At 45.6% G+C, this 19059-nt stretch overlaps 1 protein-coding gene across 4 annotated transcripts in view; it reads right to left on the bottom strand.

Moving 5' to 3' along the window:
• The window catches only part of LOC310689470 (GTPase IMAP family member 2-like), a 153127-nt gene continuing 134068 nt past the window's right edge, over positions 1–19059 (bottom strand). For 2 of the 4 annotated variants that reach the window (XM_083467237.1, XM_083467236.1), the window contains exon 3: positions 17424–18283. In XM_083467237.1, the coding sequence (XP_083323363.1) occupies positions 17484–18283 (800 nt within the window). In that variant the 3' untranslated portion in view covers positions 17424–17483. Of the gene's footprint in view, positions 1193–2780; positions 2806–3836; positions 3926–5353; positions 5477–8814; positions 10290–11375; positions 11416–12080; positions 12148–13425; positions 13550–17423; positions 18284–19059 lie in introns of those variants that run through there. The other 2 variants (XM_083467235.1, XM_083467239.1) reach the window with 2 other exon arrangements.

The following is a 19059-nucleotide window of genomic DNA, read 5'->3' as shown; positions in this document are numbered from 1 at the left end:
ATCTTGCCACACAAGAGTTTATTTCCTTATTAATTACGTTTATATCCCACCTTTTCCTCCAAGGAGTTCATAATTCTCTCCCTCCCCATTTTATCCTCACAACAACCCTGTGAGGTAGTTTAAGCTGAGAGTGAGTGATTGACTTGAGGTCACCCAGTGAGATTCATGGCTGAGAGGTGAGGATCTGAACCCTGATTTCCTAGTCTGACACTCTATCCCAGGGTTTCCCAAATGCGGGTCTCCAGCTGTTTTTTGGACTACAATTCCCATCATCCCTGACCACCGGTCCTGCTAGCTAGGGATGATGGGAGTTGTAGGCCAAAAACAGCTGGAGAGGGTATGGAAGACCAATATGAGCTATTTTAGGAGGCAGATTTCCCAACTTGAAAGTAAGAAAACAGACGCCAAATAATGTACCCCAGCAAAGCGCACCCAATTGCAATCCCCGTAGCGACCAACAACCAATCTGCCACGAGACGCGGTACATTCTGCCTCCTGCCAGAAACTTGCTCTGCTCTTTGCCTGGCCCATCTGTTCTCTATCATGTAACTCCTGAGATCTGCACTGGTTATGTCGGGCTCCAAGTACAGCTCGTTGATGTAATAGCCTCCTCTGTTCTCCTGAACCATGTCTTGGATCATGTCCATCAGCTCGGAGACCTGCTCCTCCCTCTCTTCCCCTTCTGCCCTGTTATTGAAAGCACAGAAGCGGCTGCCACATTTCTCCATCAGCTCCTTGACAGCCTTGTTCTCTGACCACCCCACATAATCCCGCAAGGAGCCTCCACCTAAATCTTCTTTGCGGGTGAACAAGACCACCATGTACTTGGTGGCCTCCAAGCCAAAGACATCCTGGACTTGCTTCGCTGCCGCCTCATCTTCTGCTGTGAAACGGCCCACTTGAGTCACGAAAACCAGAGCGTGGGGACCAGGCCTGGACAGCTCAATGCAACGGATGATCTCGGCTGCTAATTCTTCATCACTGAAGGCACCTGAGCTCAAAACATCTGCTGTGTCCACCACCAAGACAGTCCTGCCATTCCAGGTCCCCTGGCCTCTTTGGCAGGTCACAGTTGTTGTTCCTGGCCTAAGCGCCGACACGAATTCTTTCCGGCCAAGGATGGTGTTTCCTGTGGCACTTTTCCCGCAGCCTGTTTTACCGACGAGGATTATCCTCAGTTCTCTGTCTTCTCCTGTGAGCAATGGAGGAGATGTTAGAGAACAGGAGATCAGCAACCATAGGGCTCGAGTTCTCTCCAGGTGAACGTCAACCCCTTTCTGATATTCAACGCAACACCTCACTGCCATCCAGTAAAGCAGAGGGGTGAAAATGGCAGCAGCTCACCTGTTTGTTGTTTGGGATGGAAATCAGGCAGGAGAATAGGATGGGGATTTGCTTCTGCTGCTTGTCTGATACAGTGGTACCTTGGTTTTCGAATGTAATCAGTTCCGGAAGAATGTTTCCAAAACGTTTGAAAACCGAAAACTCAATACGGAAGCCTCAGTACAATAGGGAAACTCAAAAAGGAAGCCGCGTAGCGTGTTCAGCTTCCAAAAATCATTCGAAAACTGGAGCAGTTACTTCCGGGTTTTTGGCATTCCAAACCCGAAATGTTTGACTACGGAGGTGTTCAACAACCAAGGTTCCACTGTATTTCCATTCCCTTAAAATTAGTGGCCTTTGTGTTGAAATGAACGGTGTGGTATTGTGTAGTTAATCACAACATCCATTATGATCCATGCTATTTTTGTAGAAAAAAAGAGTTTGCTGGAGCTCACCAAAAACTTCTCCCTTGTTCTGTAACACTAGCACACCTGAGAGGTACCGCAGCTGAGCTCCAGCTGAAAAAATGCCCTGGTTATTATTATTTATTAAATTTGTATTTCACCTTTCACCCAAAAAGTACAGGGCTTTTCACATCATAAAAATACGAAACGAGAAAACTAAAAACATAATGAAACAAGGAAAAAACAAACCAATAACCCCGTTCCCACAAACACATTTAAAAGGCCATAGAAAGTTAATCAGCCAAAGGCCTGGCTGAAGAGAAACTTTTTCTCTTGGTACCTAAAGGATCTGCAATGAAGGCACAAGGCAGGCCTCTCGAGGAGAGCATTCCGCAAATGGGGAGCCACTGTAGAAAAGGCCCTGCTCTTGTGTTGCCACCCTCCGGACCTCTTGAAGAGGAGACGCACAAAGAAGGATCTCAAAGGATGATTGCAGGAACCGGGCCGGTTCATATGGGGAAATTTAGCATGTTAAATTTGGCCATGGTGGATAGCAAGACGAATCAGGTAGTTTTTGTTGGAAGCTGGACTGCAGTGGAAGGAAAACTGTGCTGATTGTGCCAAGTACAGCTTAGACCCAGGCTATCTGAAGGACTGTCCTCTCCCATAAGAATTTGCCAGGCTGCAAACAGGGGTGACAATCTGAATTTTTCAGATGGTTTATTCCTGTAGATCATGACATTCGTACAGTTGGTATCGTTCAAAATCCAAGCCGGTTCATAGGAGGGAATACAGTCTTTCAGATAGCTTGGCCTGAAGCTGTAAAGGGCTTTAAAGGTCCTTGAATTTTGCCTGGAAAATGATGGCTAGCCAGAGAAGCTGTTGTAACCAGGGAATCGCCTGCTCCCTGTAACCTTCAGGAAGGGGAGAGCTGGGAATACTGGTGCGGTTTTAACTGGAACCATTAAAAATGGAGGAAGGGATAAATGTTTGTGAGACAGTAGCTAATGTAGATTTCTCCCCCAAAATGTGATGTTTTGCCTTCTTTCTTACCTTCTCCGACGGAATCTTCATCTGCCTGAAATATTTGTGATAGTTTAAGGTTAGTCCAAAGCAGCCTTCGGTTTGCAAACTTGAACACTAATTTGGTGCTAGTTGAGAAATGCTTTTAAATCTTTTATTTTTTATTATTATTATTATTATTATTATTATTATTATTATTATTATTATTATATCACCCACTGCTCTTCTTTAAGAACAACCCCCCTGAATCTTCTCAATGCTCTGAGGCCTCACTTTTTGCAAAGTGCACAGACCCTGAGAAACAGAGATGCCGTATTTTTCCGTGTATAACACGCCCCCTTGTATAAGATGACCCCTTTTGGGGGGGACTGCGACAAAAAATGGGGGGGGGATTGCCACAGCCACCAATTGTCTGCACACTCACTGCCATCAGCCCTCCTGCACACTCCACAAAACCACACACAATTGCACGCAAGCATCGCCACTGCCGCTAATCAATCGCCCAATTGCCGCAGCCGATCGTAAGCAGGCCTTGACGCAGACACCAATCACACCCCCAATCGCCAACAGTGGCGCAGCGTGGGGGGTGCAGGGGGGCCCGGCCGCACCGGGCGCAACATCTGGGGGTTAGGGTTAGGGGGCGCAAATCCACGGGTTAGGGGGCGCAAATTACTTGCCTTGCCCCGGGTGCTGACAACCCACGCTACGCCACTGATCGCCAATGCCAGTCTCTGGCCGGCTGCCACCACCAATCACCAGTTTTCTCCTGCTCTGGAGGGTGAGACTCGAACCCATGGCTTCAAGTTATGAGAAAGGAGATTCTGACTAAACATCAGGAAAACCTTTCTGACAGTAAGAGCAGTTCAACAGTTGTGGACTCTCCTTCCTGGAGATTTTAAAGCAGAGGCTGGGTGGCCACCTGTCAGTGATTCTTTAACTGTGTTTCCTGAATTTCAGGGGGTTGGACTAGATGACCCCTGGGCCCCCTTCCAACTCTACAGTTCTATGATTCTATGAATTACCTTTCTACTCTCCTTTCTGTTAAATGATCCAAGAGCAAATTGCCCACCCTTTCTTGGGGCTTACCTCTGAGGTTTTCAGCAATGGTTCACGTGACATGTTTTCTCCCGTGGCAATTTTCTTGCTTCAAGGCGACAGTCTTCCAGGATTTGTTCCTGCAAACAATGCAAGTTAGTCATTTGTCTGAAAGCCAGCCTGCCCCGTGAGCCGAAGGCAGGGCGTGGGTGCAACCTCTATGATGATACATCAACCCCAGTGCAGGGCTTGCTAAACTCAACAGAATTGCTGAATTGCAATTCCAAGTGCAACCTCCACCAAGTCTGCTCAGGAGCAAGTCCTACTGAATTCAGTGGGGCTTCTTCCCAGGTGTAGCAGGAAACCCCCCCCCCCCCATCATTCTGTTTGTACAAACTTCACTCACACTCACACACTACATACGCTACGCTTCTGTTATAAGTTCATTGAAAATCAACCATGCATCGGATTTGCACTGTTCCACTTTTATTTTACTCCATGAAGGAAGGACTACAAAATGGGGAAGGTTTGATACAGGGCACCATAATCCCTTCACCATCCCAGCACATCCACAGGAGCCCTGCCCAGTTGCTATGCCAACCCTGATAATCCCAGACAGAAGACCATCAAAGACCTTGCATATGGGAGTGGATTCAGCATGGACTGGAACAAAGGACAATGATCAGATCTTCCCTCAGGGGGCAGGAAACTGCAAACACCCCTTTGTCTCCTGGAAGTGACTCATGGGCAGGGGAACCAGCCAGGTGACAGGACACTCAGGTTACCACCACAACTCCTCCCTCAACCCCTCCTTTCTGTAATGTATGCATGATGTTTCTGGGGGTGGGCTTGACCTACAGGATGGGAATTTCAAAAGTTTTTATAAGACCTTGCACAGCATTTTTCTGTGTCTTTCCTTTCTCCTGCAAGTGAGGGGAACATCCTGTTGCAACAGTTCAATAAAGGCCAAGCCTACAGGCTGCTGTTTTGCTCCAAGTTGTCCTGGTTGGTGTCTTTGTTTTTGTCCAAGGGAGCCCTCGGATTTTTCCGGTAACACAGGTAAGTGTGGTTAGGATTGCAGCGTTCACTGTCTTATAAATTTAAGTCTTATTTATTTATTTCTAGAATATTTTTTAATTGATTTTCAATTTTTAACATTTTTATAACATCATATCTCCATTTATATGTTTTTAGCTACAATTCAGTTTATATTTAAAGTAGATAATTAAATGAGCAAATTAAATGAATTCTCATATGCAGAAGATATTAAAAAATAAATTTAAGGAACCGCAGAAAGAGGCGGAAGGAAGCCAAACTTTGAAATGCTAAAATGATTGTGAAATTAATGAAATGTATAAAGGATAAATAAAACCTTTTTTTGAAAAAGCTCTTAATATTTTTATAATTGCACAGATGTTGTTGCAGAAGAAGAAACCCAAGAGGCTTGAAGTTGTTGGAAGACTCCTTCCTGTTTTTGCTGCAACAGACTCTGGGTCTTTCTTAGGAGAGAGCCTCCTTGAAAAATGTCTCCGGTTTTGACCCTGTTCTCTTCACCCCTTCCCATCTACCTCTTTGGAGATCACAGCTGTGGCTTCTCCAGATCTTTCCTACTTCTGGACGTTCTTGGACGACATTCTTTTCCTGAAGTGCAGACAGAAGGAGCAGAGGAGGCGGCTGCTGTTGGCTCCAAGCTGGAAAGGAAAGATAGGCTGCAATGAACTATGTTCTCCTCCAGTGAGAAATGGCCAAAACTCCACCCACAGCCAGCCAGGAAAAGCCGTTGGCTTAAAGAAAGAGTTTTTGCCAGCACAAAAGCAATCGTGAGGGTTAGTGCTGCTAAGTTCTGCTGCAAAGGAAGTTACAGACATTTCAACATTTTTGTTCGTGTGTCTTTGCAGCTATTTTGGTCCCGGTGTTTCCCTCCACGACCTAGACTCTCACTGTCTTTGTGTCTTTTATTCCTGTCCTGAAGTTTTAAAGGGGTGCAGGCAGCAGCTGCCCAGCAGAGAGGCAAGGCACTCTGCACAAGCTCAGAGACCATTGAGGCCCCATTATCATGGAATCAGAAGATTTGCCTTCAGAGCCTCTTTCTTTTTCCTGGCATTTTGCAGATTGTGTAGCTGCAAGCTCAAGTTCCTGACCCCTGTGCTAGAATGGTGGAATATAATAAACTGCCCCCAACTGGGGAGAATAACCTTACCGTATTATTCTCTGTATAAGACTATATTTCCCCCAATTTTTTAAAAGTTTAAAATTGGGGATCGTCTTATACATGGAACGATTAAAATATTTATTGCTTAATTTGGGGCTCAAAAAATAGGGGTCGTGTTATACATGGGGGCGTCTTATAGACGGAAAAATACAGCAATTAAAATTAAAGTCCTTCTACAGATTTTGCACACTTTCCCTGCAGCTGCACTGTGCATGCTACACTTGCTATAGGAAAATTCCAGGGCTCACTTGGATTGCCAAACAAAGACACCAGCCAAAAAACGAGGAGCAAAACAGCAGCTGGTCGGCTTGATCTTTTATTCAAAAGACTGCTGCAACAGGACTTCCACATGGCAGAAGCCCCGAACAAAGGGATGCTTCCTCTTTCATAAGTTTTCTTTTTGTGGGAATATTCAGGGATGCAGGAGAGGATATATTGTCTGATTATAGCCTTTCCAACTTGTGTAAACAAGTTCACAATTTAGCAGAGTAACATCCCCCTTTTTAAACTTGCAGTGGATGTGTTTGCTCAGGCTCGCTAAAGCCTCTATAATAACTGTTCTGGTATTTCCCCCTTATTCCCTCATAAAAGATAAGACACAACACAGTCTTCTATAAAAGTATAAAAAGAGTTTACTCACACATCATTCTGTTCACAATAGGATTCCAGAAGGCAGACTTAGCTTAGAAAAGTAACACACACCCTGAAAACTCTCTCATAAGAAGACAGTCCCTTTGTCCTCTCTTAGAGCATCTTTGGCTACGCAGATGCATGTAGTCAAAGAGAGAGAGATGGCTGCCCTGCCCTGTGCTTTTGTCATTACCTGCACAGGTGAGGCCACACCCACCTCTAGTCACATGTAGAGGAAGTCTGTCCCAGCCCAGAAGGAAACAGGAAGTTTACCTGCTGGCTGGACAAACATTCCTCCCCATGTGTAAACATGTTCACTCTAGGAATGTTGTAGTTGTGTTTCACATCCCCCACATTCCCCCACAAACACCTTTGGTGAAACATCATGCACACATCTTAGATACATCACACATATGTCACAAATTGGGAGGAGTCTCTGGCAGAAACCCATCCATTGGGTTCTGCCCCCAACCCTCTCTTGCCCTCCACCTTAGCCCCATCGAGTGATACAAAGGAAGTATTGACAAGTTCCTGGGTTTCCAGGTCAGGTAATGAGACCTCTTTGTCCTGACCCGGGAGCACAATCCATTCTTGGGTGGTTGGCTATTCGCCATGAGATGACTACCTGCCTGGCACCCATTTGCCAGGATGCCAGGGAGTATCTCTTGTGCAAGACACTGCTGAGTATGTGATCCCAGGTTTCAGGGATTATGGTTGCCCACATCCCAGACTCCCCCCTTGATAGCTATTCCTTCCCTGAACAGAACAAAGTTGGAATGGCACAAATCCAGACAGGAGAGATTTTATATGCCTTTCTAATGTTTTCCCAGTGAGCCAGTATGTAGATATGTTTATCAGTGGATTGTTGCATTTGGTGATGTGCACCGGAGGCCCTTTGAACAGAGATAGGAAAAAACTGTGATGAAGTGTTTTGTGGGGACATTTGCAGGAGTGATTGTGCTGAGTTTGGTAGTGTGTGTGTGTGTGTGTGTGTGTGTGTGTGTGTGTGTGATGTCTGCTGGAGGGCAAACACCCTGCCCGCCCCCAACCTTTACATAAATTCCTGTAACACACTCCAGATATATGCATGTGAAATAAGGTTTTCGTGCAGCATAAACAAAACATAGCATGTGAAATGAAACTGCGAGATCTCTGCTGCGCTGTTGTGCAAAGAGGAGAGAAACTGCTATCTTGTTTTGCATTTAAGGTGGCGCAGAAGATAGAAACCACTGATATGCAAAATTCCTGCCTATCGGGGTTTCCTACACTAGGCAGGGTGTTATTTCTAACAGTGCAAATTCTCAGAAATGGTCCACAGCACATAGATTTCGCTTTCGCTTTCGCTGTTTACTCCAATAGTTTCCCTGCAGCTTTCTCTGCCTTCCTTGGCCTCCTGAGCCGGGAGAGCCTTCTGAAATCTCAATCAGGGATAGTCCGACCACGAGGTGGGAGAATGCAAGTTCTCAAAGAGCCCCTGTTTTCCAGGGACAGCCCAGGAATTGCAGAAGCCATCCCAGTTTCTGATTTGATCCTGGAATGCCCCGGTTTTCCTTTTTCCTCCCCTCGGAAGTATGGGAGAACAATTAAAAGTGGTGTGTGTAGGGGCAAAAATGGACTCCTGCTTACCCTGAAAATAAAATTCCTGCACCAAATGGAGGAAATGGTGATGGCGGCGCACAAAGCCCCTCCTATAATTTTGAAGGAAAAGGTCACCAATCCCCTTCCCATTCCGTAATTGCAATGCTTCAGCTGCCAGCCATTTCTCAGGAAACGCTGGGAGTGTTTATTCCGTAACTGAAAATGGAGCCTTGCGCTGTCTACTCATATGTAAATCCCATGGTATTCAATGGTGCTTACTCCCAGGTAACTGGGTAAAGACTAGGCAGCTTCGCACTGCAATCCGAGCCATTTTTACTCAGAAGTAAGTCCCACCGAGTTCAATAGGATTTCCCATGGGGCTGCCCCTACAAATTCCAGACAGATGGGCGATTAAAGGGTCTGAGGAACAAGGAAGTGGAATGAGGGATGCATGACAAATTTGATCCAGCTTCCTTTGAAAGGTGGAAATAGTAAATTTCCACTTTCCAAAGCAAAATGAAACAGCCAATATCTAAAATCCTCCCTTTGTGGAATCTCGCGATGCAGTTCTCTACCTGGAGTTCACAAGGACGCATATAACCGTGAAAATGACATGCGAAGGTGCATTTTATTAGGAACTGTGTCTTGCAAAAGTATGTATGTAATCTACAAAGGTGTTTGTTAGGAGAAATTGACACAAAAATATGGCTAAACTTTCATAATGGTTCAAAAATAAAAATAATGCATTTCCAGAGAGTTTAAGACAGGAAAAATGAGAAACTGAGAGAACTGAAGTGGATTGATGTATCCACTCCTATGTGGGGTTTAGGAAACTGCAGACAGTTATGTTATTATTTTCATAAAATTCCTTTACCTCTTGATTGTAGAAAACCTCAAACTGCTTTGCAAAATGAATAAAACAACAGGATTATGATTAATAACAATGAAAACATCCACAAATTAAAACCAGCGACAAACTACAAACTTATCAGTATTCTAAATATGTGAGTAGCCTTGTCTGATCAAAAATGTTTTTTGCAGGCAGCAAAAAAAAGCAAAGTTGCCTGCCTGATGTTGATAGCCAGGAGGGTTGGTGCCGCCACACCGAAAGAGCAATTACTTATCAGTGCAGAACAGATATTATGTGGCACCTGTAACTGTGCCCATTCTGCCAATCGAAGCATCCAGAGACCACATGTGGGGTCAGGCGATCTCAGGGCTAAACTGCTCCCAAACTGTTAAGAACTTAATATCCTGAGAGCAACGCCTTGAACTTGGCCTGGCAGCAAATCGGGAGCCAGGGCAGGTCTCTGAGCCCAGGCGTCCTAGGCTGACAAACACCTGCTGCCGTCAACAATGGTGGCATCCTGCACTCATTGCAACTCCCAGATTAGGCACAAGGGAAGCCCCACATATTTGAGAAAGAAACGAAACACTATGAACTAGATGATATAAGAGCATCCTTCAGTTCTTTCCCCTTTCCTCCTCTTTCCCTTTTTCTGTGCAGGGCCTTGATCCATCCCGGTGAAGGATCTCCCACAGCATTTCCATCAGCAGCTTGCAGGCCTCCTCCTTCTCTTCTCCAGCTGCCTTGTTATTCAAAGCGAAGCAGCGATTCCCACATTTCTCAACCAGTTTCTTAACCTTGTTTTCGGACTTCTCCACATAGTCCTTCAAGGATTCACCTTTCAAATCCTCTTTGTGGGTGAACAAGACAAGCATGTGCTTCCCGAACTTCTTCCTAAACCTTTTCTTGACCTTTTTAGCAGTTTTCTTGTCTTCTGGAGTGAAACGGCCCACTGTTATCACAAAGACCAGAACGTAAGGACTGGACTTGCAGAGTTTTTTGATCTCTCGCTTGTGCTGTTTGAGAGATTTTGAACTAGAGACAGCGGGCGTGTCAATCACAGAAAACTTGTGGTCCTTAAATTCCCCACTCGCCTTCTCGACGTTCTGAGTTGTTGGATTAGCTGAAAAAGCCGAGTGAAATTTCTCCTGTCCGAGGAGGGTGTTCCCTGTGGCACTTTTCCCCACACCGGCCTTGCCAAGAAGGACGATACACAGTTCTGATTCATCCTTGTCCCCTGTGAATTAGAAAGATCACGTCAGAGCAGTGCTCTTCAACTTTTTCAAGCCCACAGCTCCCTTGACCAACCACATTCTTGCAGTGGATCCCCTGGGGATCCATTACACGTAAGGGGGGGAGTCCCCCCTTCCTACCCGTCCCTTTTGTTGTTTTTTTATAAAAATTAATTTCTAAATTAATTTTACATTTATGATTTGACATTCAAACTTAGAATGCAATAATGAAATATTGAATTCTCTGAATTCTCCGACCTCCCTCCTCCCCTCCGTGGAGTCCACAAACAACATCTTCTTCTGCATCTCATACCATTCCCTACTTATCTATATAACTCAAATTTTAACCATAGTCCTTTTCACATTGCAAGTGTTATTGTAGTCCTGCTAATGCTTTTAATTGTTTACAGTGTTCTTTCAGGTACTGTGGTACCTCAGGATGAGAACAGAAATTGTTCTCCCGCGTCACGGCAGCGGCAGGAGGCCCCATTAGCTAAAGCGGTGCTTCAGGTTAAGAACAGTTTCAGGTTAAGTACGGACCTTCGGAATGAATTCAGTACTTAAACCGAGGTACCACTGTATATGGAATAAACACACATACAAACATATTTTGAGGAGCAAAAAAGAGGACACATTTGCCAACTTCTACTGGGAAAAGGTGGTGCTGTGGGTTAAACCACTGAGCCTAGGACTTGCCGATCAGAAGGTCGGCGGTTCGAATCCTGTGACGGGATGAGCTCCCATTGCTTGGTCCCTGCTCCTGCCCACCTGACAGTTCGAAAGCACGTCAAAGTGCAAGTAGATAAATAGGTACCGCTCTGGTGGGAAGGTAAACGGCATTTCCGTGCGCTGCTCTGGTTCGCCAGAAGCAGCTTAGTCATTCTGGCCACATGACCTGGAAGCTGTACGCTGGCTCCCTTGGCCAGTAAAGCAAGATGAGCGCCGCAACCCCAGAGTCGGCCACAACTGGACCTAACGGTCAGGGGTCCCTTTACCTTTACCTTTACTGGAAAAAGAGGGCACATGGCAACCCTCTATGATATTCCCTATCCTATGCAGCAGGATGTTAAACTCAATGGGGGAACACTTACCAGAATCTTTCCGACGGGATCTGCGCCACCACTTCTGCCCCTGGAATATTTGTTGCAACATAACATGTTAGCTACTAGCAGCCTTCGGTCAGCAAACCCAACGCCCCGGGACATGGGTCCTCAAAAGTGCAAACTTGAGAGAGGATTATCGTAAATGTGTGGGGCCTGTGTTCCTTGGAGTGAGAGGGTAGTTAAAAGGTGTCAGGAACTGGGGTTATTGCCAGGAGTGGGTGATGGGCTCATGTTTCTACATGCCAAACACTCCTACTTTGTGACATATTTGTGATATATCTGGAAATGTATTATGGGAAGGAGCGGAAGGTCTTAAAAGTTCACGCAACCCAAGCTTGGGGTTCCTATTCTCTGTGTGTTTGAACCTTGCTGCAACAAATAAAGATCAGGTCTACTGGCCACTGTTTTGCTTCTTTCACTTGGCTGGAGACTCCTCCTGCTGCTGACCAGAGGGATTCGCGGGGAGTGGCACCCCGACGAGCCAGGCAGCGGAGGAAATCCTCACCCCAGGATTTTTCCTTATCGCTGAAGTGACAATAGACAAAAGCTCCTCCTCCATGAGCATCACGAGGACCAAACTGGGACTGCAAAAGCTACTTCCTCTGTCCTGCAGGAGAGCTGGGAGGAGAGCTGGACTCCTTTAGCCGGCCAGGATCCGGATATCTCCTAAATGGCACCTTGGTTCCCACTTACCTTGGGGGATCCTGACTGCTTTGCCATATCTCGCTGCTGCTGATGCACCCGCCCCGGTCTCTTCTCCCTGCAAATGACAGAGTTACGGCTGTACGAACAATTGCAAGCTACTTTCTGTGGCAGATTTTTATTTTTGCAGTCCATACATTTTTATTTTAAATCCCAGTAAAATCCCACTTATTTCTTTATTTCCACTGATGTGCAGATTTACAGAACGAAAACCACCAGCATGACTCACATGAAGAGGAAATATTTTACAAATTCAAAAGACCACACACCCATTAAACGGATACCAATCCAGACATTTCTACAATTGTGCAGTTGGTATGCCATGACTCTGTCAGACTTCAGGGATATCATTCTCAGGCAAAAAAGGCTTTTAAATGTGTCAAGAGATGGAATCACTTTTCGTGCTTAGTCAGCTGAGCCTGAGGGTAAAACTCGGTGCCATCAGGAACTAGAGCAAAACTGATCCTACCACAAATTCTTCAAATAATTTTAAAATACCAGTATTTTGGCCATGAATCCACCCCAAATCTTGGGTTTTGTTTCCTTGTTCTATATGCAATTACTTAATTTTTTTTTTCTGGGCAGAGTTGTGGCACTCAAAACAGGTTCTGAGGCTAAGCCCTGCCTCAAATCAGTTCTCTCAGTTTCTCATTTTGACAAATACAGCTCTCTAAATTTGTGCAGCAATCTGCATTAAAAATAAAACAAACCTCATGCAAATTCACCAGCATTTACTGCAAATCTCTGCTTAAAAACATTTTTGTATGTAAACATGCTTGCAAGCAATTTTTCCCAACATAATGCATAGATTTTTAAATTTTGTTTTTAAAGTAATATATGTATTTTATTCCACACTTCCCCCTGCTTTTTGCATTTTCATATACATTGTTTGGCTGGAAAACTGCACCACAAAATTCAGAAAAGTGTGAATCGCGAAGGTTGGCTGTGTTTCAGTTTCCATTTTATTTCAGAAAGTGCAAATTATGCAGGCTCAATTTTAACTGTGAACTGAATTCCTCCCCTGTCCCCATCCTCACATAAAGTCCCCTCAGCGAGGCATCACCAACCCTCATCTTTTCAAGGGCAAACATTTCGTGAGCCAGGTTTCATCCTGTCGTCATGCAAACGCCCCCTTGGATGGCTACAACCAGCAGATTCCGAAGGCCTATTTTGATTTCTTCATGCAGAAATGCTTTGCCTCTGAGCTGCAGTCCTAACCATCCCATTGGGCTCAGTTCTGAGCCGACACGTACAAAATTGCACCATGAAAAAACTAATCGGTTTGGACTCCTTTGCCTGCCCCCCCCCACCTGCGGCTTCCTTCTCTTCCCCCTACCTTTTTGGAGATCACAATAATTCTCTCTTCACCTGTGGATTTTTCCTATTTCTGCTCTGTATGCTGCTCCTTCCTCCGCTCTCCCTGAAATCGTTCAGCTTGTGAGACGAAGGTTCGCTCGGAGCTGAAAATGAAAGTTCACAGGGCGGAATAAATTCGGTTTCCTGAAGCAGAGCAGGGGACGCCCCCTGGCTGCCCGAGACAGCAGCAGGTTGGAAGGGAAAAGGCTTTGCAAGCAACTCCGGGGGGAGAGGGAGACCGCAAGCGGCAGGCAGCCCAATCCTGCACATGCATTCTCGAAAGCCAGCCCCACTGAGCCCATGGGGCTCCACTCACGGCATGTGGACAGAGAAAAGAGACAGAAAAGTTTCCCTCTCTCATTAGAACTTGTGTCCAGGGCTGGATTGAGGTCTGATGCGCCCCTCAGCTCCTGAAGGTAATGGGGCCCTTTCTATGTCCAGCTGCCCTTTGTCAACAACAAATTGTTGCTGGTTTTTGTGTGTTGAATATATGCTATATGGTCATTTAAGGACCTCATAGGCATCTCAAGCCATTTGCACATCACAAAATATGCATTATATCAAAGTAATTGTTTTTTATCTTCTATTTTGGAAATGAGAAGGGACACGGGTGGCGCTGTGGTCTAAACCACAGAGCCTAGGACTTGCCAATCAGAAGGTCGCGGTTCGAATCCCCGCGACGGGGTGAGCGCCCGTTGCTCGGTCCCAGCTCCTGCCCACCTAGCAGTTCGAAAGCATGTCAAAGTGCAGTAGATAAATAGGTACCACTCCGGCAGGAAGGTAAACGCCATTTCCATGCGCTGCTCTGGTTTGCCAGAAGCGGCTTCATCATGCTGGCCACATGACCCGGAAGCTGTACGCCGGCTCCCTCGGCCAGTACAGAGTACAGAGCCAGTGTGGTGTAGTGGTTAAGAGTGGTAGTCTCGTAATCTGGGAAACCGGGTTCGCGTCTCCGCTCCTCCACATGCAGCTGCTGGGTGACCTTGGGCCAGTCACACTTCTTTGAAGTCTCTCAGCCCCACTCACCTCACAGAGTGTTTGTTGTGGGGGAGGAAAGGAAAGGAGATTGTGAGCCACTTTGAGACTCCTGAAAGGGAGTGAAAGGCGGGATATCAAATCCAAACTCTTCTTCTTCTTCTTCTTCTTCAGTAAAGCGAGATGAGCGCCGCAACCCTAGAGTCGTCTGCGACTGGACCTAATGGTCAGGGGTCCCTTTACCTTTATTTTGGAAATGTACCATTTTTCCCCCTTTACATTTTTTAGGGGACCCCAAGAGAATGGGGCCCTAAGCTATAGCTTCTTCAGCTTCTACGTAAATCCAGCACTGCTTGTGGACATTCACATTTGCAAAATGCTCTCCAAACTGCAGGAGCCGAGCTACTTTCCAGAGAGTAACTGCTTTGCTGCTTCAGAACTGATAAGCCATTTCTTATCTCAAGTCTGGCAAACAGACTTGCAGGAGAGGCTTCTCTCAGGAGAAAGCTGCTCTTTCTTCTCTGTCACTTTAGAAGGAAGGCAGAATGAAATGCTTTTTGTACTTTAAAGGAATATTTCTGTATTTTATGGCTTAAGGTTAGAATCATAGAATTGTTCCTGAGATGATTCCAAGGATCATCTAGTTTAACCCTCTGCAATGCAGGAATCTGCAAGTTGCCGTAAGGGGATTGAATTCATGACTTTGGCGCTATGAACACCATGTCGGTTTGTCATCAGGAGAATTTAGAGAGGGGAAATTGTGTGCAGGAAAAGGGTTAAACACCAGCTTCTCTGGGAAGACTGGAAGAAATTTAAAGACTACCTGCAGAAGCACTGCAAAATTAAGGAATGTTAAAACGATGTCTGATGGAAAATAATTGGTATTGGTAAAAAGATTTTTAAGAAAATGTAAATAAGGATTGATAACTGGAAAATTGGCATTTATAATAGGTTAATATCTCGAGTGAGGACAAATGTTAGAGGGTAAGGATTTGCTGAATTTAATATTTGAACTGGAATACAAAATGGGAGGTGTGAGGAGGTCAAGAAACTAGTGAATGAAATATAAGATTTGGAAAAACACCGGCTTCTCTGTCTTCTGAATACCCCCTGTGACGTTACCATGTATGAGAGAGTGCTGGAGGGGAAATAGTTAAATAGGTTGCACAGAGAGGACCCGGGGGGGGTGGAGTCAGTGGGTCTATAAAGGAGTTCTGAGAGGAGTTCTGGGAGGAGTTCGTTGGGAGTTGTGGGTGGGTAGTGGGTGGGTTTTCGTGGGTTGGCTGGTTGGGAAAGGCAGTTGGTAATAGAGAGACAGTTAGGGCAGTTGGTCCTTGAGTGTGGGGTGGTAGCAGAGATAGAGAGAGGAACATAAGACTAAGAAAGTAAAGAGGAACACTGTTTGGAATGCTGTAATAGTTTTGTTTTAAGTCTGAAATAAAATACACTCTTCTTTATGAACTGAAAAGCTGACTGAGACTGAAGTGATTTTTACCAGAGAGGACCTGGTTGGTGGCAGTGGATTAGTGGTGTACGGGTCAATAGTCCGCGAGACGACCGGGGGCTCCGTACGAACGCCACCCCCCCTCCCCAAACCATTTTTCTTCCTCTTTTCAAAATTTCTTTATGGACACTCATTCATGCTTGTTTTGGACTTAACTCAGTCAGTGGTCGGCATCACACATTGAAAGAACAGTAAGAGCACATGACTTCCTTCAAGGAATTCTGGGAACTGTAGTTCACCTCCCAGAGAGCAACAATCCCAGACACCCTTCACAGACTCCAGTTCCCAGAATTCTCTGTGGGGAATCATGCAACTTAAATATACTGTATGCAGTCAGCCCCAGTCACCTATTTGTTAAGTGGGAATAATTATGGTTTGCCACCCAGATCAGAATCCTTCCCATTAACAAGTGGGGATTTTGATCTGTACTTGCTAGGGCATGGCAATATCTGGTTTTCATCATTGCAATGCATCACCAGCTAAACACTGCAATATATTTATTTATCACAATGTCTGATGGAGCTTTAGATGTGAACAGATACCTGGATTTCAACACGGCCATATATCACCAGCTAAACACCATGATATACCGATATATCACAATGTCTGATGTATGGATGGAGCTGTGTAGAGGCACTGACTGGCTTCACGGTTTTCCCCACATTGTGATTTCTGCATAGTACACACACATCATGATTTGCGATAAACTGCCAGGTCAAATATTATGAAACCGATATCACGATACGGACTTCAAACCACTTCCGGACAATATTACCACCCAGCCCTAGTAGTGGCTTTGACAAGATATGTGAGTTTGTTTACTTGTCCGCGTACGTGGAATAGTTTTATATGTGCTTTTATTGTTATGTTTGTCCTGTTCAGTTGGTTTGATGTGTGATTCAGAAATGGAATGAACTGATGCAATCCATCATCAATCAATCAAATCTTTATTACGGCCATAGACCAGAATAAGTAGGGTGGGGTACAATCATTTAGAATCTGTAAAACATTTTGGAAAGCTAAAAAGTATTAAAAGAGAAGGTATATCTAAAAGACTATAAGAATCTAAAAGAAACTAAAAGAGGGGTGAGGAGCATTAAATGGATGTGGAGGAGCATAAAAGATTAGTATATAAAAGACTACAACTATCAGTTTAGAAAGCACTATCATGTGAGTGTTCATGAAATCTAGTTTGTGGTGCAGGTCATCATTCGATGGATCTTGAGCGCTGCTGTGCAGAATCTGGCAACGTCGTATGTTGTAGCAGGGTTGAGATCTGACAGCAGCAGGGAGGCATAAAATGGTCCTGTGCACCTTGGAGTACTTGTGGTGTAATGGGGAGAGGAGGCTAATACAAAAGTCTCTATAGTATAGGCACTGGAGAAGCACATGCTCTGTTGTTCCTATTTGTCCAGAGTCACAGGGGCATTGCAACTGATACAATGGCAAATAAAATAATAAGCACGCGATTCTTAGGACATTGCACCCAGACAATCCGGTTTGTTCATTAGTTTATTTGTTTTTCTCCTGACACCTCATAAGAAGCTGGTGGGCTGGCTTTAAAAATCCCCAGCTTTGCTAAAGGGGAGATATTGAGAGAAATTACAATGGTAATGTAACAGGTAAAGCACTGCACCACATGCACATAAGGCGATAAATATTTTTGTGTAGCTGACACCCTTGTGAGCTTTCCCTTCCCCCTCTCCCTTGGCCCTTTTCCTGCCTTCCGCCATGTAAGATCCAAGCTCTGGCTCCATGGATGGCGTCTCCAGGTATGGCTCTTCATTCCCCTCGACCATCTCCAGGACCATCTCCATCAGCTCAGAGACCTGGTCCTCCCGTTCTCCTAATGCCGCCCTGTTATTAAAAGCGCAGAAGCGCCCCCCGCATTCTTGGACCAGCTTCCGGACAGCCTCGTTATCTGACTGCATCACGTAATCCCGCAAGGAGTTGCCTTCTAAGGCTTCTTTGCGGGTGAACAAGAGGATGGTGTGCTTCATGGCCTCTGTCCCAAACATCTCCCGGACTCGCTGGGCTGCCTCCTCGTCCTCCGCGGTGAAGCGGCCCACCTGGGTCACAAACACGAGCGCGTGAGGGCCAGGCGCAGAGAGGTCAAGGCAGCGCTTGGTCTCCTGGTCCAGCCTTTCATCGCAATCTCCTGTGCCCAAAATATCCGCTGTGTCAATCACGGACACAGGATGGCCTCTCCAAGTACAGGACGCCCTTTGGCAGGACACGGTGGTTGTCCTGGCCTGAAGTTTCGAATCAAAGAGCTTCTGGCCAAGGATGCTGTTTCCTGTGGCGCTTTTGCCGCCTCCAGTCTTTCCCACAAGGACGATCCTCAGTTCTCTCCTATTTCCTGCGGGTTTTGAAAGACAGCAAAGAGCTGGTCAGCAAAAATATCAGAGCAACCACTTCTGGTGGGATCCCTCTTAATATGTGATTGTTGAGAATTATATTGTTTTCTGATCCTCAGAGAGACTGAATGCATATGGAAAGCGTAAGGTAAAGGGACCCCTGACCATTAGGTCCAGTCATGACCGACTCTGGGGTTGCAGTGCTCATTTTGCTTTATTGGCTGAGAGAGCCGGCGTTTGTCTGCAGACAGCTTCCGGGTCATGTGGCCAGCATGAATAAGCTGCTTCTGGCAAACCAGAGCAGCGCACGGAAACTGCCGACCTTCTAATCGGCAAGTCCTAGGCTCTGTGGTTTAACCCACAGTGCCACCCGCGTCCCTTATTTAAAGTGTACACATTTATAAATAAAAGCAGAAGAAGAACAGATTGGGAAACGTTTGTGTACACCTGATAAATTCAACAGGGTAAATAAGTTTTGATGGATGCAATAATGGAATACTGAATGGTTTAGTTTTTTGGAAAATATGCAGGGATTTTTGATATGCATCTTGAATTTGAACAAGCGCTAGTTCCTTTTCCCAGCTCTGGTCAGTGCAGGCAAGAATGAGCCGGGCGAACCAGCGGCCTGATGCAGCCGAGGGCATCTTTCCAGGTTCCTGCAGATGTGCGTCATCCCACCCAGGCACCGCCCACCTCCCCAAATCCCCAAAATATTGCACATTGGTATAACAATATTTTTTCTGCAAATAAATAAAATAAATGTCATTGGGGGTGCCGT

This window comes from Podarcis liolepis (assembly GCF_965112155.1).
Source record: "Podarcis liolepis genome assembly, chromosome: 12".
NCBI lineage: Eukaryota > Metazoa > Chordata > Lepidosauria > Squamata > Lacertidae > Podarcis > Podarcis liolepis.
Note: the sequence above shows the minus strand (reverse complement) of the source record. Positions and strands in the feature narration are given on the sequence as shown.